Below are 27,884 nucleotides of genomic sequence, written 5' to 3'. Positions count from 1 at the left end.
TCTGCGCATGCGCTGTCGCGAGCTCAGCGCGTCTCATCTCCCGCGTTATCCCCGAGACCCGGCAGGATGGACGGACTGTACCTGGAGAACATCGACGAGCTGATCGCCGACCACGACAAGATCGTGAGACTACCCGGCATGCCCCGCGCTCCCCCCCCCAACTGTGTGACCCGTAACCTGCCCCTCCCCCAACTGTGTGACCCGTAACCTGCCCCTCCCCCAACTGTGTGACCCGTAACCTGCCCCTCCCCCAACTGTGTGACCCGTAACCTGCACCTCCCCCAACTGTGTGACCCGTAACCTGCACCTCCCCCAACCGTGTGACCCGTAACCTGCACCTCCCCAACTGTGTGACCCGTAACCTGCACCTCCCAACTGTGTGACCCGTAACCTGCACCTCCCCCAACTGTGTGACCTGTAACCTGCACCTCCCCCAACTGTGTGACCCGTAACCTGCACCTCCCCCAACTGTGTGACCCGTAACCCTGCCCCTCCCCCAACTGTGTGACCCGTAACCTGCACCTCCCCAACTGTGTGACCCGTAACCTGCACCTCCCCCAACTGTGTGACCCGTAACCTGCACCTCCCCCAACCGTGTGACCCGTAACCTGCACCTCCCTCCAACCGTGTGACCTGTAACCTGCACCTCCCCCAACCGTGTGACCCGTAACCTGCACCTCCCCCAACCGTGTGACCCGTAACCCTGCCCCTCCCCCAAATGTGTGACCCGTAACCTGCACCTCCCCCAACTGTGTGACCCGTAACCTGCACCTCCCCCAACCGTGTGACCTGTAACCTGCACCTCCCCCAACTGTGTGACCCGTAACCTGCACCTCCCCCAACCGTGTGACCCGTAACCTGCACCTCCCCCAACTGTGTGACCCGTAACCTGCCCCTCCCCCAACTGTGTGACCCGTAACCTGCACCTCCCCCAACTGTGTGACCCGTAACCTGCCCCTCCCCCAACTGTGTGACCCGTAACCTGCACCTCCCCAACTGTGTGACCCGTAACCTGCCCCTCCCCCAACGGTGTGACCCGTAACCTGCCCCTCCCCCAACGGTGTGACCCGTAACCTGCCCCTCCCCCAACGGTGTGACCCGTAACCTGCCCCTCCCCCAACGGTGTGACCCGTAACCTGCCCCTCCCCCAACGGTGTGACCCGTAACCTGCCCCTCCCCCAACGGTGTGACCCGTAACCTCCACCTCCCCCAACCGTGTGACCCGTAACCTGCCCCCTCCCCCAACCGTGTGACCCGTAACCTGCACCTCCCCCAACCGTGTGACCCGTAACCTGCACCTCCCCCAACCGTGTGACCCGTAACCTGCACCTCCCCCAACCGTGTGACCCGTAACCTGCACCTCCCCCAACTGTGTGACCCGTAACCTGCACCTCCCCCAACTGTGTGACCCGTAACCTGCACCTCCCCCAACTGTGTGACCCGTAACCTGCACCTCCCCCAACTGTGTGACCCGTAACCTGCACCTCCCCCAACTGTGTGACCCGTAACCTGCACCTCCCCCAACGGTGTGACCCGTAACCTGCACCTCCCCCAACTGTGTGACCCGTAACCTGCACCTCCCCCAACTGTGTGACCCGTAACCTGCACCTCCCCAACTGTGTGACCCGTAACCTGCACCTCCCAACTGTGTGACCCGTAACCTGCACCTCCCAACTGTGTGACCCGTAACCTGCACCTCCCCCAACTGTGTGACCCGTAACCTGCACCTCCCCCAACTGTGTGACCCGTAACCTGCACCTCCCCCAACTGTGTGACCCGTAACCTGCACCTCCCCCAACTGTGTGACCCGTAACCTGCACCTCCCCCAACTGTGTGACCCGTAACCTGCACCTCCCCCAACTGTGTGACCCGTAACCTGCACCTCCCCCAACTGTGTGACCCGTAACCTGCACCTCCCCCAACTGTGTGACCCGTAACCTGCACCTCCCCCAACTGTGTGACCCGTAACCTGCACCTCCCCCAACTGTGTGACCCGTAACCTGCACCTCCCCCAACTGTGTGACCCGTAACCTGCACCTCCCCCAACTGTGTGACCCGTAACCTGCACCTCCCCCAACTGTGTGACCCGTAACCTGCACCTCCCCCAACTGTGTGACCCGTAACCTGCACCTCCCCCAACTGTGTGACCCGTAACCTGCACCTCCCCCAACTGTGTGACCCGTAACCTGCACCTCCCCCAACTGTGTGACCCGTAACCTGCACCTCCCCCAACTGTGTGACCCGTAACCTGCACCTCCCCCAACTGTGTGACCCGTAACCTGCACCTCCCCCAACTGTGTGACCCGTAACCTGCACCTCCCCCAACTGTGTGACCCGTAACCTGCACCTCCCCCAACTGTGTGACCCGTAACCTGCACCCCCCCAACTGTGTGACCCGTAACCTGCCCCTCCCCCAACTGTGTGACCCGTAACCTGCCCCTCCCCCAACTGTGTGACCCGTAACCTGCACCTCCCCCAACCGTGTGACCCGTAACCTGCACCTCCCCCAACCGTGTGACCCGTAACCTGCACCTCCCCCAACCGTGTGACCCGTAACCTGCACCTCCCCCAACCGTGTGACCCGTAACCTGCACCTCCCCCAACCGTGTGACCCGTAACCTGCACCTCCCCCAACTGTGTGACCCGTAACCTGCACCTCCCCCAACTGTGTGACCCGTAACCTGCCCCTCCCCCAACTGTGTGACCCGTAACCTGCACCTCCCCAACTGTGTGACCCGTAACCTGCCCCTCCCCCAACCGTGTGACCCGTAACCTGCCCCTCCCCCAACCGTGTGACCCGTAACCTGCCCCTCCCCCAACTGTGTGACCCGTAACCTGCCCCTCCCCCAACGGTGTGACCCGTAACCTGCACCCCTCCCAACGGTGTGACCCGTAACCTGCACCTCCCCCAACGGTGTGACCCGTAACCTGCACCTCCCCCAACTGTGTGACCCGTAACCTGCACCTCCCCCAACTGTGTGACCCGTAACCTGCACCTCCCCAACTGTGTGACCCGTAACCTGCACCTCCCAACTGTGTGACCCGTAACCTGCACCTCCCAACTGTGTGACCCGTAACCTGCACCTCCCCCAACTGTGTGACCCGTAACCTGCACCTCCCCCAACTGTGTGACCCGTAACCTGCACCTCCCCCAACTGTGTGACCCGTAACCTGCACCTCCCCCAACTGTGTGACCCGTAACCTGCACCTCCCCCAACTGTGTGACCCGTAACCTGCACCTCCCCCAACTGTGTGACCCGTAACCTGCACCTCCCCCAACTGTGTGACCCGTAACCTGCACCTCCCCCAACTGTGTGACCCGTAACCTGCACCTCCCCCAACTGTGTGACCCGTAACCTGCACCTCCCCCAACTGTGTGACCCGTAACCTGCACCTCCCCCAACTGTGTGACCCGTAACCTGCACCTCCCCCAACTGTGTGACCCGTAACCTGCACCTCCCCCAACTGTGTGACCCGTAACCTGCACCTCCCCCAACTGTGTGACCCGTAACCTGCACCTCCCCCAACTGTGTGACCCGTAACCTGCACCTCCCCCAACTGTGTGACCCGTAACCTGCACCTCCCCCAACTGTGTGACCCGTAACCTGCACCTCCCCCAACTGTGTGACCCGTAACCTGCACCTCCCCCAACTGTGTGACCCGTAACCTGCACCTCCCCCAACTGTGTGACCCGTAACCTGCACCTCCCCCAACTGTGTGACCCGTAACCTGCACCTCCCCCAACTGTGTGACCCGTAACCTGCACCTCCCCCAACTGTGTGACCCGTAACCCTGCCCCTCCCCCAAATGTGTGACCCGTAACCTGCACCTCCCCCAACCGTGTGACCCGTAACCTGCACCTCCCCCAACCGTGTGACCCGTAACCTGCACCTCCCCCAACCGTGTGACCCGTAACCTGCACCTCCCCCAACCGTGTGACCCGTAACCTGCACCTCCCCCAACCGTGTGACCCGTAACCTGCACCTCCCCCAACCGTGTGACCCGTAACCTGCACCTCCCCCAACCGTGTGACCCGTAACCTGCACCTCCGCCAACTGTGTGACCCGTAACCTGCACCTCCCCCAACTGTGTGACCCGTAACCTGCACCTCCCCCAACTGTGTGACCCGTAACCTGCACCTCCCCAACTGTGTGACCCGTAACCTGCACCTCCCCCAACTGTGTGACCCGTAACCTGCACCTCCCCCAACCGTGTGACCCGTAACCTGCACCTCCCCCAACCGTGTGACCCGTAACCTGCACCTCCCCCAACCGTGTGACCCGTAACCTGCACCTCCCCCAACTGTGTGACCCGTAACCTGCACCTCCCCCAACTGTGTGACCCGTAACCTGCACCTCCCCCAACTGTGTGACCCGTAACCTGCACCTCCCCAACTGTGTGACCCGTAACCTGCACCTCCCAACTGTGTGACCCGTAACCTGCACCTCCCCCCAACCGTGTGACCTGTAACCCTGCCCCTCCCCCAACCGTGTGACCTGTAACCCTGCCCCTCCCCCCAACCGTGTGACCTGTAACCCTGCCCCTCCCCCCAACCGTGTGACCTGTAACCCTGCCCCTCCCCCCAACCGTGTGACCTGTAACTGTGCACCCTCTTGTGTCATATATATTATACGCACATATACTGCTCCCACCCCTCCCTACTCTGTGACCTGATCCCTACTGTGTGTATATATATATATATATATATTTACATACACACAATCTGCAAAAGTTTTAGGCAGTTGTGGAAAAAATGCTGCACAGTAAGAATGTCTTCACATTTAGAAGTGTTAATAGTTTATTTTTAACAATTAACAAAATACAAAGTGAGTGAAGAGAAATCTGAGTTAGATCAATATTTGTTGTGACCACCATGTACCCCGAAATTTGCAGCAATGCATCACTTCTAGGTACACTTGCACACAGTTTTTGAAGGAACTGGGCAGGGAGGTTGGAGAACTAACCACAGATCTTCTGTGGATGTAGCTTGTTCATATCCTTCTGTCTCTTCATGTAATCCCAGACTGACTCTATGCTGAGATCAGGGCTCTGTGGGGGCCATATCATCACTTCCAGGACTCCTTGTTCATCTTTATGCTGAAGATAGATCTTAATGACATTGGCTGTATGTTTGGGGTCGTTGTCCTGCTGCAGAATAAATTTGGAGCCAATCAGACGCCTCCTTGATGGTATTACATGATGGATAAATACCTGCCTGTATATATCAGCATTGAGGACACCATTAATCCTGACCAAATCCCCAACTCCATTTGCTGAAATTCAGCCCCAAACTTGCAAGGAGCCTCCACCATGCTTCACTGTTGCCCATTGGTGAACAAACTGCCTTCTTTTACACCCGAATATTTCAAATTTTGACTCATCAGCCCAGACTACCTGCTGCCATTTTTCTGCACCCCAGTTGCTTTAGTTTTGTGCATAGTTGAGCCACTTGGCCTTGTTTCCGCATCGAAGGGTATGGCTTTTTGGTCACAGTTCTTCCATGAAGACCACTTATGGCCAGACTTCTCTGAACAATAGATAGATGGGGTTGTAAAGAACTTATTGAAGATATTTATTTTAATTAAGAGTGCAGTGCACCTCTGTATATCATTGCAAATGTACTTATCGTTTTATATTGGTATGTGTTTTGTATGGAAATGTATGTTTTGCAACTGTCTGGTGACAGGTAATCTCATGTTAATTAGACCTTTTCATTGCTCAGTGACAAAAAAGTCTGTTGAGCCTGAAAGACCGGAGGAGGTAATGATACTTCCTGGTAGACTCCTAATGCCAGGGATCTCAGATGAATGTGAAGTTAAATTGCGTTAAAAGCAAGATTATAGAAATGTTATATCTTGAAGGCAAGAAGTCAGGGCTACCAGCCCAGGTGACCAGCGAGGAGGTACACTAGCCAGGTGCCCAGCGAGGAGGTACACTAGCCAGGTGCCCAGCGAGGAGGTACACTAGCCAGGTGCCCAGCGAGGAGGTACACTAGCCAGGTGCCCAGCGAGGAGGTACACTAGCCAGGTGCCCAGCAAGGAGGTACACTAGCAGTGACAGTTCCCCAGAAGGAAGCGGTTCTAGGTGCCCATGTAGGAGCCTAGTGGTGGAAGCAGGCTCCTCCTACTGCGACAGGAGGGATGGACAGCGGCAAGCCCAGCCGGGCCCTAACACAGCAGACAGGGTGGCATAGGAGGTCCATTGTGTCACAGATGTACCTGGGTCCCACTGGTTTTTCCAGTTCTGAGCTGATGGCTCTGCTGGATATCTTCCTATATCGAAGGGAAGTAAGTATGATGGGTCTCATCACATGTACTACGTTTCCTTGGCCGACCACTGCGTCTACAGTCCTCAACATTGCCTGGTACTTTGTGCTGCTTCAAAAGAGCTTGAACAGCACATCTTCAATCTGCTTTGAAACCTTTGCCTGGGAGAGACCTCACTGATGCAGTGTAACTACCGTGTGTCTGTGCTCAGGGTGCATGACCTGGGTGTATGACCTGGGTGCATGACCTGGGTGCATGACCTGTGACGTCAACCTGTCTTCCACATCCTCACCTTTGCAGCAGAGTTTGGCTGTTCCTCACCCAGTTTTAAGCCTCCTACACAACTGTTTCTGTGTCAGTTAATGACTGTGTTTCAACATACATATAAAAACGATGATCATTATCACCTGTCAGGTGTATGATTAACCTATCACACCAGAGTATGATCCTACAAAATCCCTGACTGTGTGCAAGTGTACCTAGAAGAATTGATGCTGTTTTGAAGGCAAAGGACGGTCACATTAATATTGATTTGGTTCAGATTTCTCTTCTGTTCATTCACTTTGCATTTTGTTAATTGAAAAAAATAAACTATTAACACTTTTAATTGTGATTACTTTGCAGCATTTTTCCACACCTGCCTAAAACAGTATTGTGTAATATACACTATATGGACAAAAGTATTTGGCCACACCTGTTAATTACTGAATTGAGGTGCTTCAATCAGACCCGTTGCCAGAGGTGTATAACATCCAGCACCAGCCATGCAGTCTCCATGTACAAACATTTGTGATACAAAAAGGGTCGTTCTGAAGAGCCCAGTGACTTCCAGCGTGGTACTGTGATAGATGCCACCTTTGTAGTAAGATGGTTTGTGAAATGTCATCCCTGCTGGATATTCCACGGTCAACTGTGAATGATATTATTAGAAAGTGGAAGAATTTAGGAACAACAACAACTCAGCCACCAAGCGGAAGTCCACGTAAAATCACAGAGTGGGGCTAATTACTGCTAAGGCGCATGGTGCGTAAAAGTCACCAACACTACTGAATCCACAGCTGAAGAGTTGTGAACTTCCACTGGCATTAATGTAAGCACAAAAATTGTGCGGCGGGAGCTTAATTGAATAGGTTTCCATGGCCGAGCAGCTGCATGCAGCCTCACATCACCAAGACCAATGCCAAGTGTCGGATGGAGTGGTGTAAAGCACATGACACTGGACTGTGGAGCAGTGGAAACGTGTCCTGTGGAGTGACGAATCACAGTTCTCTGTTTGGCAGTAAGATGGGCGACTCTGGGTTTGGCGGATGCCGGGAGAACGTTACCTGCCTGACTGCATTATGCCAACTGTGAAATTTGGTGTAGGAGGGATAATGGTATGGGGCTGTTTTTCAGGGTTTGGGCTAGGCCCCTTATCTCCAGTGAAAAGCAATCTTAATGCTTCAGCACCCCAAGTCATTTTGGACAATGCTATGCTTCCAGCTTTGTGGCAATAGTTTGAGGAAGGTCCTTTTCTATTCCAACATGACTGTGCCCCAGTGCACACAGCAAGGACTACAAGGACATGGTTTGATGAGTTCAGTGTGGAAGAACTTGACTGGCCACACAGAGCCCGGACCTCAACCCCATCTAACACCATTGGGATAAACTGGAACAGAGATTGTGAACCAGACCTCCTCGTCCAACATCAGTGTCTGACCTCATAAATACTCTACAGAATGAATGGGCACAAATTCCCACAGAAACACTCCAACATCTTGTGGAGCCTCCCAGGAAGAGTGGAAGCTGTTATCACTGCAATAGGGGGACCAACTCCATATTAAAGTATATGTATCTGAATACAATGTTATTACAGTCCTTGCTGGTGTAATGGTCAAGAATCCGAATACTTTTGTCCATATAGTGTATTTATATCTACACTCCCTGACAAAGTACATATGTTATAATTTTGCTCCTATCACTTCCAACTATGTGACCTGCACTGATCCCTACTCCCTGAGATATATATATATATATATGTGTGTGTAAATGTATGTCTCACACAGTAATAGTCATATTGTGCATGCAGTGTGTGTGTATATATATATATATATATATATAATGTGTGTGTGTATATATATAGGTGTGTGTGTGTGTGTGTATATATATATATAGGTGTGTGTGTGTGTGTGTGTGTGTGTGTGTATGTATGTATATATATATATATATATATATATATATATATAATGTGTGTGTATATATAGATGTCTGTATATATGTGTGTGTGTGTGTATTTATGTACATTCTATTAATGTGCCTCTACAGGTGACTTACAAATGGCTGAGCCACACGCTGGGAGTCCACGTCAATCAGGCTAAACAGTGAGTAACATGAAGTATGATCAGGAGGTGCCGCTCTGGTAGTACACCGCTTACTGCTGTACAGACATGACGGCTGTGCGCACAGTAACTGCTGCTTACAGTGAATGATCCAGGAAGAGAACACTGACAGCCCCTTAGTTGCGTCCTGATAATGAGTAAAATGATTTTGTACAAGGAACATCAAGCGTTAACAGTGTGCATGAAGAAGACTGATCTGTATGACAGTCTCTGGTCCTGTCGCTCCCCCCAGTGTAATGTCTATCTATAGAGATATATATATTACTGACAGTTGTGTCCTTGCAGGATGCTGTATGATTACGTCACCCGGAAGAGGAAGGAGAATGTTAGCGCTCAGGTGCATGTCACCTACCTGGTGACGGGGAAGTGTCTGCAGGACGGCTATCCAGTAAGTATACGTCATAGGATCCAGGGTTCACGCTGCCTTTGGCTGAATATTGGGAATAAAGATTCCCTCAGCCGTATCTTCCTGCCCTTCCATGTGTGCTGTGAGTGCACAGTGATAATTTCTGAATGACACCAGTTCTAAATCCATATCTCTGGTTTATGGTACAGTAAGTGTTTAGGTTTTGCTCACAATGTGCCTGAAAGAAGTAATGAGCTCTGTGCATGATGGTTGTGTGTAATATGAGCAGAAGGGTCTAACGTGTGGAGCGCAGCAGTAAGTTGTGAGCTGTACCGCTAACAGACGTGGTATTACTGACGCTACAACACCAGACGTGAGTCCCCTGGCAGCGTAGGAGCCAGCTCTGTGGCCCCCCGATCCTGTGCTTCCACTCGTACGGGCTATGCAGGATATTTTTGAAGTCGATCATTTTTAAAAGGTGGCTCCTGTTTCAGGTAGCACCATGTACTATAACATGCAGTCACACTTCAGTACATAAGAATAATCTAGCTTTATAAGCACAGTGGCCTAGTGCTTAGCACTTCTGCCTTACAGCACTGGGGTCATGAGTTCAATTCCCGACCATGGCCTTATATGTGAGGAGTTTGTAAGTTCTCCCAGTGTTTGCGTGGGTTTCCTCCAGGTGCTCCGGTTTCCTCCCACACTTCAAAAACATATTGGTAGGTTAATTAGCTGCTATCAAAATTGACCATAGTCTCTGTGTGTATGTGAGGGAATTTAGACTGTTAGCTCAATGGGGCAGGGACTGATGTGAGAGAGTTCTCTGTACAGCGCTGCGGAATCAGTGACGATATATAAATAAATGATGATGATGATTGCTGGCTCAAGTCTACAGATCAGTAAGAACAGGCTGTTCTATGCTCGAGGATCATCCGGTAAGGTCTCCCCACCAGATGGGGTCCTCGCTGCCTCCTAAGTGGAACAAATAGCTGAGTATTTATCTTTATACCAACACAAAGCTGTGACATACGTGGTACATGGATCTATGTGCTAATCTGTTTCCCTGGCAGTGTTAGCGTGTTCTGTGTGCATAGCAGAGATCTAACGTGCTCTGGACCAACTATAAGGAGTAGTCTTAACCCCTCCAGTGCTGGTCTTGTCCTATATCCAGGAAACTCAACTTGCATCATAAACAGATTTCCACAGGTTTCAATATTCTGTAATATCTGTCATTTCAGTACCACAAGGTGGCAGTAGTGAGAGAGGAGCAGCTGGAAGGTACAGACCCTGATCGTTGTCATGTCCTGAGTTCCGCTCTGTCTGCTGCTATATAACATTTCTCTCCCTCTGACTTGTAGCTGCCAAATCCAAGCTTGTGTTGGTGGCAAATGTCCACGTTTACAGCATCCAAAAAGCCACATTAAAGGACAGCGCTCCCCTCTTCAGTACAGACTATGACATCATCAAGAACAACCTCCAGAACTGCAGCAAGTAAGTTGGGACCAGACGTCGGCCCCAGGCACGGTCAGGCTGTACAGAAATGGAAGTTGCTCAATCAATTTATAGGTTCATAGCAGGTCGTATGTTAATAGGGTGGTCATAATTATGTGTTTTTAAATTGAGAGCCAACTTACCAAGAGGTACCCCAAGCAGGCTGTGCCTGGAGAGTGGGGTAATGCATGGAGAGACTAAGGGGCTGATGGCTTCTAACCAAGACCTTTCTGCATGGTGGAATTGTAGGTTTAGCGCCATTCAGTGTGCGGCCGCTGTGCAGAGATCCCCTGACGAGATTGCTCAGCTCCACAGAAGGAATTGCCAGGAAGCCGAGGAAGTGACCATTCCTAGTAAACCAAGAGTCAATGGGGGCTTACAGCCAGCCGGCAAAGCTGCGTCCCAGCAGTCCAGGGGCATCATGGGAATGTTTTCACGTTCGGCCTCCAAGCCACAGGAAGTACAAAAGACCGCGATGGCTCAGCCTGAAGAAGCTGCGGTAAGTGGCATTGTGTATTCATGTTGGCCCCAACTATAAATCCCACCAGGTTATAGCTCTGCGGATCTGTTCATAGGGGAGTTGTACCCCAATAATGGGAAGGTGCCAGTTAACCGGCCTGTAGTCAGGGTGGGGGGACGGGGGGGGGGGGGGGGGGGATTGCTGAGATGCTGTAATGTGCAATTACCTTCAGAGAGCACAGTGGTCTCTAGTTCTGTTCTAGTTGTGACTCGTACCATCACTGAGCGCTACACCGTGTCTGGTCACTAACAAGATGTCCTTCATGCCATCCTCTGTTTCCTCTTTCTTCAGGCTCCAGACACGAGCAATAAGTCCTCTGCTAAACCCAATGCCATGGACAATTTCTTTGGGAAGGCTTCTCTGAGTAAGTAACAAAGTGCTATATATATATATATGAGAACATTTATTGATCACAAGGATCCAACAATCGATGTCTTTGTTGGTACTACTGGCTCATGATGCTCTGTGGGCAGGATGTTGGGTGATACTGGCTCATGGTGCTCTGTGGGCAGGATGTTGGGTGATACTGGCTCATGGTGCTCTGTGGGCAGGATGTTGGGTGATACTGGCTCATGATGCTCTGTGGGCAGGATGTTGGGTGATACTGGCTCATGATGCTCTGTGGGCAGGATGTTTGGTGATACTGGCTCATGGTGCTCTGTGGGCAGGATGTTGGGTGATACTGGCTCATGGTGCTCTGTGGGCAGGATGTTGGGTGATACTGGCTCATGGTGCTCTGTGGGCAGGATGTTGGGTGATACTGGCTCATGGTGCTCTGTGGGCAGGATGTTGGGTGATACTGGCTCATGGTGCTCTGTGGGCAGGATGTTGGGTGATACTGGCTCATGGTGCTCTGTGGGCAGGATGTTGGGTGATACTGGCTCATGGTGCTCTGTGGGCAGGATGTTGGGTGATACTGGCTCATGGTGCTCTGTGGGCAGGATGTTGGGTGATACTGGCTCATGGTGCTCTGTGGGCAGGATGTTGGGTGATACTGGCTCATGGTGCTCTGTGGGCAGGATGTTGGGTGATACTGGCTCATGGTGCTCTGTGGGCAGGATGTTGGGTGATACTGGCTCATGGTGCTCTGTGGGCAGGATGTTGGGTGATACTGGCTCATGGTGCTCTGTGGGCAGGATGTTGGGTGATACTGGCTCATGGTGCTCTGTGGGCAGGATGTTGGGTGATACTGGCTCATGGTGCTCTGTGGGCAGGATGTTGGGTGATACTGGCTCATGGTGCTCTGTGGGCAGGATGTTGGGTGATACTGGCTCATGGTGCTCTGTGGGCAGGATGTTGGGTGATACTGGCTCATGGTGCTCTGTGGGCAGGATGTTGGGTGATACTGGCTCATGGTGCTCTGTGGGCAGGATGTTGGGTGGTACTGGCTCATGGTGCTCTGTGGGCAGGATGTTGGGTGATACTGGCTCATGGTGCTCTGTGGGCAGGATGTTGGGTGATACTGGCTCATGGTGCTCTGTGGCAGGATGTTGGGTGATACTGGCTCATGGTGCTCTGTGGGCAGGATGTTGGGTGATACTGGCTCATGGTGCTCTGTGGGCAGGATGTTGGGTGATACTGGCTCATGGTGCTCTGTGGGCAGGATGTTGGGTGATACTGGCTCATGGTGCTCTGTGGGCAGGATGTTGGGTGATACTGGCTCATGGTGCTCTGTGGGCAGGATGTTGGGTGATACTGGCTCATGGTGCTCTGTGGGCAGGATGTTGGGTGATACTGGCTCATGGTGCTCTGTGGGCAGGATGTTGGGTGATACTGGCTCATGGTGCTCTGTGGGCAGGATGTTGGGTGATACTGGCTCATGGTGCTCTGTGGGCAGGATGTTGGGTGATACTGGCTCATGGTGCTCTGTGGGCAGGATGTTGGGTGATACTGGCTCATGGTGCTCTGTGGGCAGGATGTTGGGTGATACTGGCTCATGGTGCTCTGTGGGCAGGATGTTGGGTGATACTGGCTCATGGTGCTCTGTGGGCAGGATGTTGGGTGATACTGGCTCATGGTGCTCTGTGGGCAGGATGTTGGGTGATACTGGCTCATGGTGCTCTGTGGCAGGATGTTGGGTGATACTGGCTCATGGTGCTCTGTGGGCAGGATGTTGGGTGATACTGGCTCATGGTGCTCTGTGGGCAGGATGTTGGGTGGTAATGACGGGTCACTTCAGCTGTGTATATGTAGTTGTTGTTATATGCTATGTTTGTATTCATTGCAGTAAATGTTCATGTAAAAGAAAATCAGGCTTACACCTCATACATAATATCACATAATATCTTTCCTAGCCAAGCCCTGTAACCCTACGTTTGATTGCTAGCTCCTAAGTCTCAGGCCTGTACGAATTGCGTCTGACACGTCGCTCAGTAATGGATTTGATGGGTCTATAGAGTTGTGTTTCCGCCTCTTTGATCCTCTGTAATGTACAGTATGTATAATATATATGTATGTACTGTGGTGACTTCCAGATAAACTGAGAGAGACCGCTCCCACCAGTGAGCCCGTCAAAGAGACCCCAGCACAGCCGCCGACTGAGGCGTCTCCCCCGGTGAAAGAAGTCAAAGAAAGTGACCCCCCCAAAGCGGCTGTTAAAGAGAAGAAAAGGTGACTGTTTATGTGACGGCCGATGGCCCCGCGAGGTGTCTTCTAGCAGAGCCCTGGACCTCCTGGGCTCGGTATTATTCATGGTTAACCATCTTATATACTACCCGTCCAGTCCTGTAATTATTACTAATGACGTGTTCTCCGTAATGGGGCCACAGTATTTATATGCAGATGAGTAGCAGGATGTATAGGGTGGCACAGTGGTTAACATTGCTGGGCAATGGGTTCTGTCCCAACCAGGTCTTATCTATGTGGAGTTTGCTCTCCTCGTGTTTCCTCTCACACTCCAGAAATATACTACTAAGTTGATTGGAGGCTGATAACAATGGACCCTAATGAGTGTTTGTGTCTTGTAGGGAATTTAGATTGTAAGCTTCTGTGGGGTAGGGACTGACGTGAATGATGACCTATTATCTGTACAGAGCTGCATAGTATGGTGGTGCTATATAAATGATCATTCTTCATGTTTTCCAGCAGAAATAAGAGGGTGGAAATGTCTGATGACGAGCAGGACAAGCTGGCGAAGAAGCGGAGGAGGATCAGACAGCCGCGTCCTGACAGCAGCGATGAGGAGGGCGGTAAGCATTACACACACATTGCCCGCTGCGCCGTCTGCCACAACACAGACATTCATCCCATCAGAGTAAGTGGCTGTTACTGCACGTCAGGGCACCACGCAGTGTTCTGTCGCCCGGGAGAGGTCCGCGCAGCAGCTCACGTTTGATGCCTGTTTGCTTTCCTCGCTGTCCTGCTGAGCGCTGGTATTTAGAGACGGCTGGAGTCCTTGGCAGCAGGTACATAGGGCTGTATTGGGCAGAGCTCTGGGGCCAACGGCTCTCCCCCTTAACATTTACCTTGGTGTCGGCGTGTCACTTGTTACTAAGCTGGATAAGGTCATTGCCTCACAGCTTGTCACAAGGGGTTTGCTGGAAATGTTCGTTGGAGCCAGAGAGTCTGACTGCTATGTACAGCTGTAATATAATGTACTCAGCCTTCTGTAGGGACTGGTACACAGCAGAGACCAGTGATCCCTACCTGTGGCTGGTAACACATTGATTATAGAGGATGTCTGTATTGTTGTCCCCCTCCCCCTGCAGATTCTGCTCCCTACTTGTGTATATAATGTGATATACAGCGCAGCAGGGGTTAATCTACCTACTACATGTCATGAGAGACCCGTCCCGCGGGGATATATAACCTTATAGTAACAGTATGTTATATAGACACTAACCGTGGAGAGAGAAGTGTTATATCGTCTGTGATTCTCTCTCGGCGCGGATGACGTACTAAGGATATTCCTTCTCCTATATCTTACTATGGGAGATTATAACATATTACACGAGGAGTGTGAGGGACAGATGGTGGCTTATAACATATGTAGGCGATATAACCGTCCTGTTCTACGTCTCCATCGTTCACCTCGGATACAATAGAGGGAGTCAGAGAAGAAACATCTGAGAATTAAACATCCACAGAACAAGTAGCTGGTGGTTGTGTGTTATACAGCGTGATACATGTATGTATTCCGTGTTGCCTATATGTATTCATACAGTATAGACTCTGGTATATCGGTGTAGATGTCTTTATTGAGGCTGCCCTGAGTTATATGCTTGGCTCACCTTGCACTGCTCGTGGGCAGACCGGGACAGGCTATATATCTGCTGCTTAGCTGCCTGTTCTATGGTTACACCTGTATATTGTCCTGTCCTGGGCTGTCCCATATGGATCTATAATACCGGGTGTCCCAACTCCAATTTGGCTTCATGAAAGCAACAAAAAATAAATGGTTTTCTCTGTGCACAGCGCCTGCAGCCGCCCCCGTCGGTCATTGCTAGATCATGGCTGACAAGTACCCTGATATTGGCTGTTTTTAGTCATGTCATTTCTTTGATTATAAGTTTTAGGAGCAGTGAAACAAAACGTGACTGTTCATGTATAATCTGCCTGTGCTGCCTGTAAGGCGCCAGTTTCTCTGTCCTCACACTGGTGTCTTTACTAGTCCAGACCTGGTGTCACATTATGGGCACTGCTAGTGGGCTGGGCGTGGTGTCCTAGGCTTAGATGTGACCTCTGCGCTATTAAGACTATTCCAGGGTGATGTATAACAATATATACGGTCTACATGACGTATAATGTTACCTACAGCTGTTCCCTTCCCGCGGGAAGTGAAGACCCCGTCACCCCCTCCTCAGGAGCCTGTTGTGAAGATGGAGACTGAACCAGAACTACAGGTAAGCAGAATACCCCCCCCCCCCCAATTTATCATTAATATGTATAAAGTCTTTATTTACCTCCCTGATATAATGGAAATGTTTGTCCCGCATGCTGAGCGGTGCTGTGGTTTAACCGCATGTTTCCCTGTTATCCTGAGCTGGTGATAGATTGTGAACAAAGAAATGGAAATCTCTGGGTGTAGGAGGGACAGCAAGCGTATTGAAAGCAAAGGCGAGGCTCATGTGCTAATGTCCGTATAGTCAGGGTCGGGATTAGAGGTGCTGGACTGCCCTAAGGAGACTGCAGGGACTCGTCAAAGAGGGTGATTGGGACAGGGAATAACTGTCTATGGTGGTGGAACACCGAGGGAAACATCAAAGGTGGGGTCAGGATGTGTGTACATTAGAAGTGATCAGCAGCGAGCACACCACAGGTCAGGATGTGTGTACATTAGAAGTGATCGGCAGCGAGCACACCACAGGTCAGGATGTGTGTACATTAGAAGTGATCGGCAGCGAGCACACCACAGGTCAGGATGTGTGTACATTAGAAGTGATCGGCAGCGAGCACACCACAGGTCAGGATGTGTGTACATTAGAAGTGATCGGCAGCGAGCACACCACAGGTCAGGATGTGTGTACATTAGAAGTGATCGGCAGCGAGCACACCACAGGTCAGGATGTGTGTACATTAGAAGTGATCGGCAGCGAGCACACCACAGGTCAGGATGTGTGTACATTAGAAGTGATCGGCAGCGAGCACACCACAGGTCAGGATGTGTGTACATTAGAAGTGATCGGCAGCGAGCACACCACAGGTCAGGATGTGTGTACACTAGAAGTGATCGGCAGCGAGCACACCACAGGTCAGGATGTGTGTACATTAGAAGTGATCAGCAGCGAGCACACCACAGGTCAGGATGTGTGTACACTAGAAGTGATCGGCAGCGAGCACACCACAGGTCAGGATGTGTGTACATTAGAAGTGATCGGCAGCGAGCACACCACAGGTCAGGATGTGTGTACATTAGAAGTGATCAACAGCGAGCACACCACAGGTCAGGATGTGTGTACATTAGAAGTGATCAGCAGCGAGCACACCACAGGTCAGGATGTGTGTACATAAGAAGTGATCGGCAGCGAGCACACCACAGGTCAGGATGTGTGTACATTAGAAGTGATCGGCAGCGAGCACACCACAGGTCAGGATGTGTGTACATTAGAAGTGATCAGCAGCGAGCACACCACAGGTCAGGATGTGTGTACATAAGAAGTGATCGGCAGCGAGCACACCACAGGTCAGGATGTGTGTACATTAGAAGTGATCGGCAGCGAGCACACCACAGGTCAGGATGTGTGTACATTAGAAGTGATCGGCAGCGAGCACACCACAGGTCAGGATGTGTGTACATTAGAAGTGATCGGCAGCGAGCACACCACAGGTCAGGATGTCTGTACATTAGAAGTGATCGGCAGCGAGCACACCACAGGTCAGGATGTGTGTACACTAGAAGTGATCGGCAGCGAGCACACCACAGGTCAGGATGTGTGTACATTAGAAGTGATCGGCAGCGAGCACACCACAGGTCAGCGTGTGTGTACACTAGAAGTGATCGGCAGCGAGCACACCACAGGTCAGGGTGTGTGTACATTAGAAGTGATCAGCAGCGAGCACACCACAGGTCAGGATGTGTGTACATTAGAAGTGATCGGCAGCGAGCACACCACAGGTCAGGATGTGTGTACACTAGAAGTGATCAGCAGCGAGCACACCACAGGTCAGGATGTGTGTACATTAGAAGTGATCAGCAGCGAGCACACCACAGGTCAGGATGTCTGTACATTAGAAGTGATCAGCAGCGAGCACACCACAGGTCAGGATGTGTGTACATTAGAAGTGATCAGCAGCGAGCACACCACAGGTCAGGGTGTGTGTACACTAGAAGTGATCAGCAGCGAGCACACCACAGGTCAGGATGTGTGTACATTAGAAGTGATCGGCAGCGAGCACACCACAGGTCAGGATGTGTGTACATTAGAAGTGATCGGCAGCGAGCACACCACAGGTCAGGATGTCTGTACATTAGAAGTGATCGGCAGCGAGCACACCACAGGTCAGGATGTGTGTACATTAGAAGTGATCGGCAGCGAGCACACCACAGGTCAGGATGTGTGTACACTAGAAGTGATCAGCAGCGAGCACACCACAGGTCAGGATGTCTGTACATTAGAAGTGATCAGCAGCGAGCACACCACAGGTCAGGGTGTGTGTACACTAGAAGTGATCGGCAGCGAGCACACCACAGGATGTAATAGGGTCGCGGTGAGTTCAGTGGAGGACGGGGATATATTCCCCAGTATTTGTGCTGCCGGCCTATTGGGTGCTCACTACCAACACTGGTGTTCCTAGTGATTCCGTAATGTGGGGGCATTTTCCTGGCATGGTTTGGGTACAGTCACGCTCATAGATGGCAAGGTTAATGCTAATTGTTATTTAACACTACAGGGTATCACCCTCTGTAATATATGGATGTATTTGTTTTTTTTCAAGATTTTTGGTTCTAGGTTATAGATTATTTAAAGAGTTAATTTTGTGCAATACCTCATCTGCCCCACTAGATGGCGGTCCTCTCTGAGATTTTCACTGTGTAGATTATCGGATGAGTCCTCAGAATGAATTCTCAGAATCTCAGATTGATTTTGATGGTAGAGTTCATCTCCCTTCATTCATTGTCATTAGACGCAGTCTGGAGAAAAGAGGAGGAAGAGGAAACGGGTCCTGAAATCCAGAACTTTCCTGGATGAAGACGACTGTATGGGTAAGGCACAGAAAGCGGTAACCTAGTGAGAGCCACAGAAGTCACACATTGCTCCTCCCTGCTCTACGCGGTCAGGGGCCCATTCTGTAGAATACAGCTTATATATAGTTATATAGCGGCTCCAGCCTAGTGACATCGTATGTTACATAGAAACATAGAATTCAACGGCAGATAAGAACCGCTTGGCCCATCTAGTCTGCCCATTGTTTTATTAACCTATGGTGACCTCAAACCTTATTCTTCTATAAGGATATTCTTATGTCTATCCCAGGCATGTTCAAATTGCTTTTCTGTATTAGCCTCTACCACCTCTGATGGAGGCTATTCCACTTATCCACTACCCTTTCTGTGAAGTAGTTTTTCCTCACACTTCCCCCCAGTGTCAGTACATGTCCTCGTGTTCTAGTACTTCTCTTCCCCCCAGTGTCAGTGCATGTCCTCGTGTTCTAATACTTCTCTTCCCCCCAGTGTCAGTACATGTCCTCGTGTTCTAGTACTTCTCTTCCCCCCAGTGTCAGTGCATGTCCTCGTGTTCTAGTACTTCTCTTCCCCCCAGTGTCAGTACATGTCCTCGTGTTCTAGTACTTCTCTTCCCCCCAGTGTCAGTGCATGTCCTCGTGTTCTAATACTTCTCTTCCCCCCAGTGTCAGTACATGTCCTCGTGTTCTAGTACTTCTCTTCCCCCCAGTGTCAGTGCATGTCCTCGTGTTCTAATACTTCTCTTCCCCCCAGTGTCAGTACATGTCCTCGTGTTCTAGTACTTCTCTTCCCCCCAGTGTCAGTACATGTCCTCGTGTTCTAGTACTTCTCTTCCCCCCAGTGTCAGTACATGTCCTCGTGTTCTAGTACTTCTCTTCCCCCCAGTGTCAGTACATGTCCTCGTGTTCTAGTACTTCTCTTCCCCCCAGTGTCAGTACATGTCCTCGTGTTCTAGTACTTCTCTTCCCCCCAGTGTCAGTACATGTCCTCGTGTTCTAGTACTTCTCTTCCCCCCAGTGTCAGTACATGTCCTCGTGTTCTAATACTTCTCTTCCCCCCAGTGTCAGTACATGTCCTCGTGTTCTAATACTTCTCTTCCCCCAGTGTCATTACATGTCCTCGTGTTCTAATACTTCTCTTCCCATCAGTGTCAGTACATGTCCTCGTGTTCTAGTACTTCTCTTCCCCCCAGTGTCAGTACATGTCCTCGTGTTCTAGTACTTCTCTTCCCCCCAGTGTCAGTACATGTCCTCGTGTTCTAATACTTCTCTTCCCCCCAGTGTCAGTACATGTCCTCGTGTTCTAATCCTTCTCTTCCCTTCAGTGTCATTACATGTCCTCGTGTTCTAGTACTTCTCTTCCCCCCAGTGTCAGTACATGTCCTCGTGTTCTAATACTTCTCTTCCCATCAGTGTCAGTACATGTCCTCGTGTTCTAGTACTTCTCTTCCCCCCAGTGTCAGTACATGTCCTCGTGTTCTAGTACTTCTCTTCCCCCCAGTGTCAGTGCATGTCCTCGTGTTCTAATACTTCTCTTCCCCCCAGTGTCAGTACATGTCCTCGTGTTCTAGTACTTCTCTTCCCCCCAGTGTCAGTGCATGTCCTCGTGTTCTAATACTTCTCTTCCCCCCAGTGTCAGTACATGTCCTCGTGTTCTAATACTTCTCTTCCCATCAGTGTCAGTACATGTCCTCGTGTTCTAGTACTTCTCTTCCCCCCAGTGTCAGTACATGTCCTCGTGTTCTAGTACTTCTCTTCCCCCCAGTGTCAGTGCATGTCCTCGTGTTCTAATACTTCTCTTCCCCCCAGTGTCAGTACATGTCCTCGTGTTCTAGTACTTCTCTTCCCCCCAGTGTCAGTGCATGTCCTCGTGTTCTAATACTTCTCTTCCCCCCAGTGTCAGTACATGTCCTCGTGTTCTAGTACTTCTCTTCCCCCCAGTGTCAGTACATGTCCTCGTGTTCTAGTACTTCTCTTCCCCCCAGTGTCAGTACATGTCCTCGTGTTCTAGTACTTCTCTTCCCCCCAGTGTCAGTACATGTCCTCGTGTTCTAGTACTTCTCTTCCCCCCAGTGTCAGTACATGTCCTCGTGTTCTAGTACTTCTCTTCCCCCCAGTGTCAGTACATGTCCTCGTGTTCTAGTACTTCTCTTCCCCCCAGTGTCAGTACATGTCCTCGTGTTCTAATACTTCTCTTCCCCCCAGTGTCAGTACATGTCCTCGTGTTCTAATACTTCTCTTCCCCCCAGTGTCATTACATGTCCTCGTGTTCTAATACTTCTCTTCCCATCAGTGTCAGTACATGTCCTCGTGTTCTAGTACTTCTCTTCCCCCCAGTGTCAGTACATGTCCTCGTGTTCTAGTACTTCTCTTCCCCCCAGTGTCAGTACATGTCCTCGTGTTCTAATACTTCTCTTCCCCCCAGTGTCAGTACATGTCCTCGTGTTCTAATCCTTCTCTTCCCTTCAGTGTCATTACATGTCCTCGTGTTCTAGTACTTCTCTTCCCCCCAGTGTCAGTACATGTCCTCGTGTTCTAATACTTCTCTTCCCATCAGTGTCAGTACATGTCCTCGTGTTCTAGTACTTCTCTTCCCCCCAGTGTCAGTACATGTCCTCGTGTTCTAATACTTCTCTTCCCTCCAGTGTCAGTACATGTCCTCGTGTTCTAGTACTTCTCTTCCCCCCAGTGTCATTACATGTCCTCGTGTTCTAATACTTCTCTTCCCCCCAGTGTCAGTACATGTCCTCGTGTTCTAATACTTCTCTTCCCCTCAGTGTCAGTACATGTCCTTGTGTTCTAATACTTCTCTTCCCTCCAGTGTCAGTACATGTCCTCGTGTTCTAATACTTCTCTTCCCATCAGTGTCAGTACATGTCCTCGTGTTCTAGTACTTCTCTTCCCCCCAGTGTCAGTACATGTCCTCGTGTTCTAATACTTCTCTTCCCCCCAGTGTCAGTACATGTGTTCTAATACTTCTCTTCCCCCCAGTGTCAGTGCATGTCCTTGTGTTCTAATACTTCTCTTCCCCCCAGTGTCAGTGCATGTCCTCCTGTTCTAATACTTCTCTTCCCCCCAGTGTCAGTGCATGTCCTCCTGTTCTAATACTTCTCTTCCCCCCCAGTGTCAGTACATGTCCTCGTGCTCTAGTACTTCTCTTCCCCCCAGTGTCAGTACATGTCCTCGTGTTCTAATACTTCTCTCCCCCCCAGTGTCAGTACATGTCCTTGTGTTCTAATACTTCTCTTCCCCCCAGTGTCAGTACATGTCCTCCTGTTCTAATACTTCTCTTCCCCCCAGTGTCAGTACATGTCCTCCTGTTCTAATACTTCTCTTCCCCCCAGTGTCAGTACATGTCCTCGTGCTCTAGTACTTCTCTTCCCCCCAGTGTCAGTACATGTCCTCGTGTTCTAATACTTCTCTTCCCCCCCCAGTGTCAGTACATGTCCTTGTGTTCTAATACTCCTCTTCCCCCCCAGTGTCAGTACATGTCCTTGTGTTCTAATACTTCTCTTCCCCCCAGTGTCAGTGCATGTCCTCGTGTTCTAATACTTCTCTTCCCCCCAGTGTCAGTACATGTCCTCGTGTTCTAATACTTCTCTTCCCCCCAGTGTCAGTGCATGTCCTCGTGTTCTAGTACTTCTCTTCCCCCCAGTGTCAGTACATGTCCTCGTGTGCTAATACTTCTCTTCCCCCCAGTGTCAGTACATGTCCTTGTGTTCTAATACTTCTCTTCCCCCCAGTGTCAGTACATGTCCTCGTGTTCTAATACTTCTCTTCCCCCCAGTGTCAGTGCATGTCCTCGTGTTCTAATACTTCTCTTCCCCCCAGTGTCATTACATGTCCTCGTGTTCTAATACTTCTCTTCCCCCAGTGTCCGTACATGTCCTCGTGTTCTAATACTTCTCTTCCCCCCAGTGTCAGTGCATGTCCTCGTGTTCTAATACTTCTCTCCCCCCCCAGTGTCAGTACATGTCCTTGTGTTCTAATACTTCTCTTCCCCCCAGTGTCAGTACATGTCCTTGTGTTCTAATACTTCTCTTCCCCCCAGTGTCAGTGCATGTCCTCGTGTTCTAATACTTCTCTTCCCCCCAGTGTCAGTACATGTCCTCGTGTTCTAATACTTCTCTTCCCCCCAGTGTCAGTACATGTCCTCGTGTTCTAATACTTCTCTTCCCCCCAGTGTCAGTACATGTCCTCGTGTTCTAATACTTCTCTTCCCCCCAGTGTCAGTACATGTCCTCGTGTTCTAGTACTTCTCTTCCCCCCAGTGTCAGTACATGTCCTCGTGTGCTAATACTTCTCTTCCCTCCAGTGTCAGTACATGTCCTCGTGTTCTAGTACTTCTCTCTTTGTAGAATGTTTCCCTCCTGCACCTTGTTATAACCCTGATATATTTGAAAGTTTCTCTCATGTCCCCTGTTTCCTTCTCTGCTCCAAACTATACATATTAAGATCTTTTAGTCTCTCCTGGTAAGTTTTGTGCTGTAGACCATGCACCATTTTAGTTGTCCTTCTTTGTGCAGTCTGTAATATATTTATACCCTTCAGGAGATATGGCCTCCAGAACTGAACACAGTATCTAGATGAGGCCGTACCAATGACCTATACAGTGACATTATAACTTCCTTCTGCTACTGATTCCTCTCCCTATACAACCAAGCATCTGACTTACCTTCCTCATTGCATTGTTACATTACTTACCTGCCTTTACATCACCTGAGATAGTGACTCCTAGATCCCATTCCTCCTCAGTAGTTTCCATTATAGTGACATTAATACTATATTTACCCTTTTTCTTTTTGAGACCCAAGTGCATGACTTTGCATTTTTTGGCATTAAACTGTAGTTGCCACGCACTTGGCCATTCCTCTCGTCTACCTAGATCATCAATCATTTGTTTTACCCCTCCTGGGGTGTCTGCCCTGTTGCATATATTTGTGTCATCTGCAAAATACTTTCCATTCAATATCATTGTCACCAATAAAGATATTAAGAAGCACTGGTCCAAGTACAGATCCTTGGGGTCCTCCACTGGTGACCTTTACCCCCTGTGAATGTTCTCCATATACTATAACTCTGTTTTATATCCTGTAACCGAGATCTTATCCATTCACCATCTTTGGATTGTATGGTTCCAGACTGCTGCCCTGTTCTGTGCTGGTTCTACTGGAGATCTCGTGTTGTATGTTGTATGCTGCCCTGTTCTGTGCTGGTTCTGCTGGAGATCTCGTGTTGTATGTTGTATGTTGTATGCTGCCCTGTTCTGTGCTGGTTCTGCTGGAGATCTCGTGTTGTATGTTGTATGCTGCCCTGTTCTGTGCTGGTTCTACTGGAGATCTTGTGTTGTATGTTGTATGTTGCCCTGTTCTGTGCTGGTTCTACTGGAGATCTCGTGTTGTATGTTGTATGCTGCCCTGTTCTGTGCTGGTTCTGCTGGAGAACTCGTGTTGTATGTTGTATGTTGTATGTTGTATGCTGCCCTGTTCTGTGCTGGTTCTACTGGAGATCTCGTGTTGTATGTTGTATGCTGCCCTGTTCTGTGCTGGTTCTGCTGGAGAACTCGTGTTGTATGTTGTATGCTGCCCTGTTCTGTGCTGGTTCTGCTGGAGAACTCGTGTTGTATGTTGTATGCTGCCCTGTTCTGTGCTGGTTCTGCTGGAGATCTCGTGTTGTATGTTGTATGTTGTATGCTGCCCTGTTCTGTGCTGATTCTACTGGAGATCTCGTGTTGTATGTTGTATGCTGCCCTGTTCTGTGCTGGTTCTGCTGGAGAACTCGTGTTGTATGTTGTATGTTGTATGCTGCCCTGTTCTGTGCTGGTTCTGCTGGAGATCTCGTGTTGTATGTTGTATGCTGCCCTGTTCTGTGCTGGTTCTACTGGAGAACTCGTGTTGTATGTTGTATGCTGCCCTGTTCTGTGCTGGTTCTGCTGGAGATCTCGTGTTGTATGTTGTATGTTGTATGCTGCCCTGTTCTGTGCTGATTCTACTGGAGATCTCGTGTTGTATGTTGTATGCTGCCCTGTTCTGTGCTGGTTCTGCTGGAGAACTCGTGTTGTATGTTGTATGTTGTATGCTGCCCTGTTCTGTGCTGATTCTACTGGAGATCTCGTGTTGTATGTTGTATGCTGCCCTGTTCTGTGCTGGTTCTGCTGGAGAACTCGTGTTGTATGTTGTATGTTGTATGCTGCCCTGTTCTGTGCTGATTCTACTGGAGATCTCGTGTTGTATGTTGTATGCTGCCCTGTTCTGTGCTGGTTCTGCTGGAGATCTCGTGTTGTATGTTGTATGTTGCCATGTTCTGTGCTGGTTCTACTGGAGATCTCGTGTTGTATGTTGTATGCTGCCCTGTTCTGTGCTGGTTCTACTGGAGATCTCGTGTTGTATGTTGTATGCTGCCCTGTTCTGTGCTGATTCTACTGGAGATCTCGTGTTGTATGTTGTATGCTGCCCTGTTCTGTGCTGGTTCTGCTGGAGAACTCGTGTTGTATGTTGTATGTTGTATGCTGCCCTGTTCTGTGCTGATTCTACTGGAGATCTCGTGTTGTATGTTGTATGTTGTATGCTGCCCTGTTCTGTGCTGGTTCTGCTGGAGATCTCGTGTTGTATGTTGTATGTTGCCATGTTCTGTGCTGGTTCTACTGGAGATCTCGTGTTGTATGTTGTATGCTGCCCTGTTCTGTGCTGGTTCTGCTGGAGATCTCGTGTTGTATGTTGTATGCTGCCCTGTTCTGTGCTGGTTCTACTGGAGATCTCGTGTTGTATGTTGTATGCTGCCCTGTTCTGTGCTGGTTCTACTGGAGATCTCGTGTTGTATGTTGTATGCTGCCCTGTTCTGTGCTGGTTCTGCTGGAGATCTCGTGTTGTATGTTGTATGCTGCCCTGTTCTGTGCTGGTTCTGCTGGAGATCTCGTGTTGTATGTTGTATGCTGCCCTGTTCTGTGCTGGTTCTGCTGGAGATCTTGTGTTGTATGTTGTATGATGCCCTGTTCTGTGCTGGTTCTGCTGGAGATCTCGTGTTGTATGTTGTATGATGCCCTGTTCTGTGCTGGTTCTGCTGGAGATCTCGTGTTGTATGTTGTATGTTGTATGCTGCCCTGTTCTGTGCTGGTTCTGCTGGAGATCTCGTGTTGTATGTTGTATGTTGCCATGTTCTGTGCTGGTTCTACTGGAGATCTCGTGTTGTATGTTGTATGCTGCCCTGTTCTGTGCTGGTTCTGCTGGAGATCTCGTGTTGTATGTTGTATGCTGCCCTGTTCTGTGCTGGTTCTGCTGGAGATCTCGTGTTGTATGTTGTATGCTGCCCTGTTCTGTGCTGGTTCTGCTGGAGATCTCGTGTTGTATGTTGTATGCTGCCCTGTTCTGTGCTGGTTCTGCTGGAGATCTTGTGTTGTATGTTGTATGTTGTATGCTGCCCTGTTCTGTGCTGGTTCTGCTGGAGATCTCGTGTTGTATGTTGTATGCTGCCCTGTTCTGTGCTGGTTCTGCTGGAGATCTTGTGTTGTATGTTGTATGATGCCCTGTTCTGTGCTGGTTCTGCTGGAGATCTCGTGTTGTATGTTGTATGATGCCCTGTTCTGTGCTGGTTCTGCTGGAGATCTCGTGTTGTATGTTGTATGCTGCCCTGTTCTGTGCTGGTTCTGCTGGAGATCTCGTGTTGTATGTTGTATGCTGCCCTGTTCTGTGCTGGTTCTACTGGAGATCTCGTGTTGTATGTTGTATGCTGCCCTGTTCTGTGCTGGTTCTGCTGGAGATCTCGTGTTGTATGTTGACCTTTTTGTCCGTGTTCTTTAGTGACCGAGAAAGTGTATGAGAGTGAATCCTGCACCGACAGCGGCGAGGAGTTTACAGCTGCCAGACAGACAACGGCAAAGCCGGCAACATCCACAGCCGCCAAACCCGAGCCGAAAGCAGAGACTAAAACCTCAAAGAAGGTGTCTGCAGCCAGCAAAGGAACCAAGCAGCCGTCCATAATGGGCTTTTTCCAGAAGAAGTGAGCACTACACAGAGTGATATGTGTCCAGTGAGCGCCCTGAATTCTTTATCTGCCAGACGTTACGATGGCGCTTGTTGCGTTTCCATAAAGTTAGTTTTGGCTGAACGATAAGTGAGAGAGGAAGAGCCAAGTTTACAGTGTGGGGTTCTGAATGTTTGGTCCAGTGACGTCTCATCTGTGGACGGGTCCGACACGTAGGCCGACCACTCAATCACTGATGCACATCACAGAATGTTATAAACCAACATTGTACGTCATTATTTGTTGTATAAACCATGGTGTGAATGACCAACGCTGACGGTCACTGATTGTCCACAGTTTGATGTTCCGTGTCTGTTATGTATGAAGCTATATGGAAGTATCGTTGGGTGACGTGTTTCTTGTGGTCTGTACAGTCACATTGTCCTCACTTATAATGGGTCACAGTACTGACAGTTACTACTTGTAATACGGATGTTACAAACCCTTTATATTCACATCCTGCAGAGGGCATCTAATAAAGTATTTGATTTGAGAGGTACGGACTATTGTGAGCCCTGTATATATAAATATATCACGTTGGGCACCTGCAGGCAGTAGATCCTGGTGTTGAGGTATAAACCCCCTGTCTACCCGCAGCAAGCGGCAGCTTGTGTGCCCGGATCTAACCAGAGACTCCTGCACTTCTTGAGATACCTTTCAGCCCATCACCTGGACCTGGCAAATAAAGAATTTGGAGTCTGTTATGGACCTGTTCACAAGCAGGTTCTAACGGTCACAATGTACATGTTTGTCAGTCAGTATGTACATGTCAGTCTGTTACATACACGTTGTCCTCTCTGCCCCTGATTCTCTTCCTAGTACCCCTGCCCCCTTCGCCTACTCATTTCATAGTCCATCCTGTTCCTACTCTCTTAGTCCATCACCGTGTCCCTGCTCCCGTCCAAGACCAGCCCACCCCTCCCCCCCCACTATCAATATCTCCACCTCTCTCGATTCCTTTCTCCTGTAGATCCAACTGCAACAAACTGCTCTATTCCTGACTTCTTGTCTAACTCTTGTAACCTTCGAGCCATCACAGATATGGCTTCCACGCTGCACTCTCCTATTAGTGGCTCCTTCTTCACCCACTTCAGAGCTGATGCCCGAGGGGGTGGGATGGGCATCCTCCCCCCCAATTATACCTTTTGTCTCATCTCCCCTGAGATCTCCTTTCTTCTCTGTTGAAGGTCAGTTATTCCTTGTTTTCCACCCCAACCATCTCCATGACTCGGCCCCCTACTGCC

General features: G+C 50.1%; 1 protein-coding gene across 2 annotated transcripts; it reads left to right on the top strand.

The window, feature by feature from the left end:
* On the top strand, nucleotides 1–26,923 carry POLD3 (DNA polymerase delta 3, accessory subunit). 2 transcript variants are annotated; one of them, XM_075198323.1, is made up of 12 exons: nucleotides 1–123; nucleotides 8,571–8,626; nucleotides 8,930–9,032; nucleotides 10,229–10,268; nucleotides 10,349–10,481; nucleotides 10,731–10,980; nucleotides 11,293–11,365; nucleotides 13,476–13,611; nucleotides 14,089–14,189; nucleotides 15,757–15,842; nucleotides 18,565–18,643; nucleotides 26,418–26,923. In XM_075198323.1, exons 1-12 carry the CDS (start codon nucleotides 67–69, stop codon nucleotides 26,618–26,620), a joined length of 1,317 nt encoding a protein of 438 aa, XP_075054424.1. In that variant the 5' UTR covers nucleotides 1–66; the 3' UTR covers nucleotides 26,621–26,923. The 2 variants fall into 2 exon arrangements, with proteins under 2 accessions (XP_075054424.1, XP_075054423.1); XM_075198322.1 differs by having other exon boundaries at nucleotides 14,086–14,189.
* The last annotated feature ends 961 nt before the right edge of the window (nucleotides 26,924–27,884 follow it).

This window comes from Mixophyes fleayi, chromosome 2 (genome assembly GCF_038048845.1).
Source record: "Mixophyes fleayi isolate aMixFle1 chromosome 2, aMixFle1.hap1, whole genome shotgun sequence".
Classification (NCBI taxonomy): domain Eukaryota; kingdom Metazoa; phylum Chordata; class Amphibia; order Anura; family Limnodynastidae; genus Mixophyes; species Mixophyes fleayi.
Note: the sequence above shows the minus strand (reverse complement) of the source record. Positions and strands in the feature narration are given on the sequence as shown.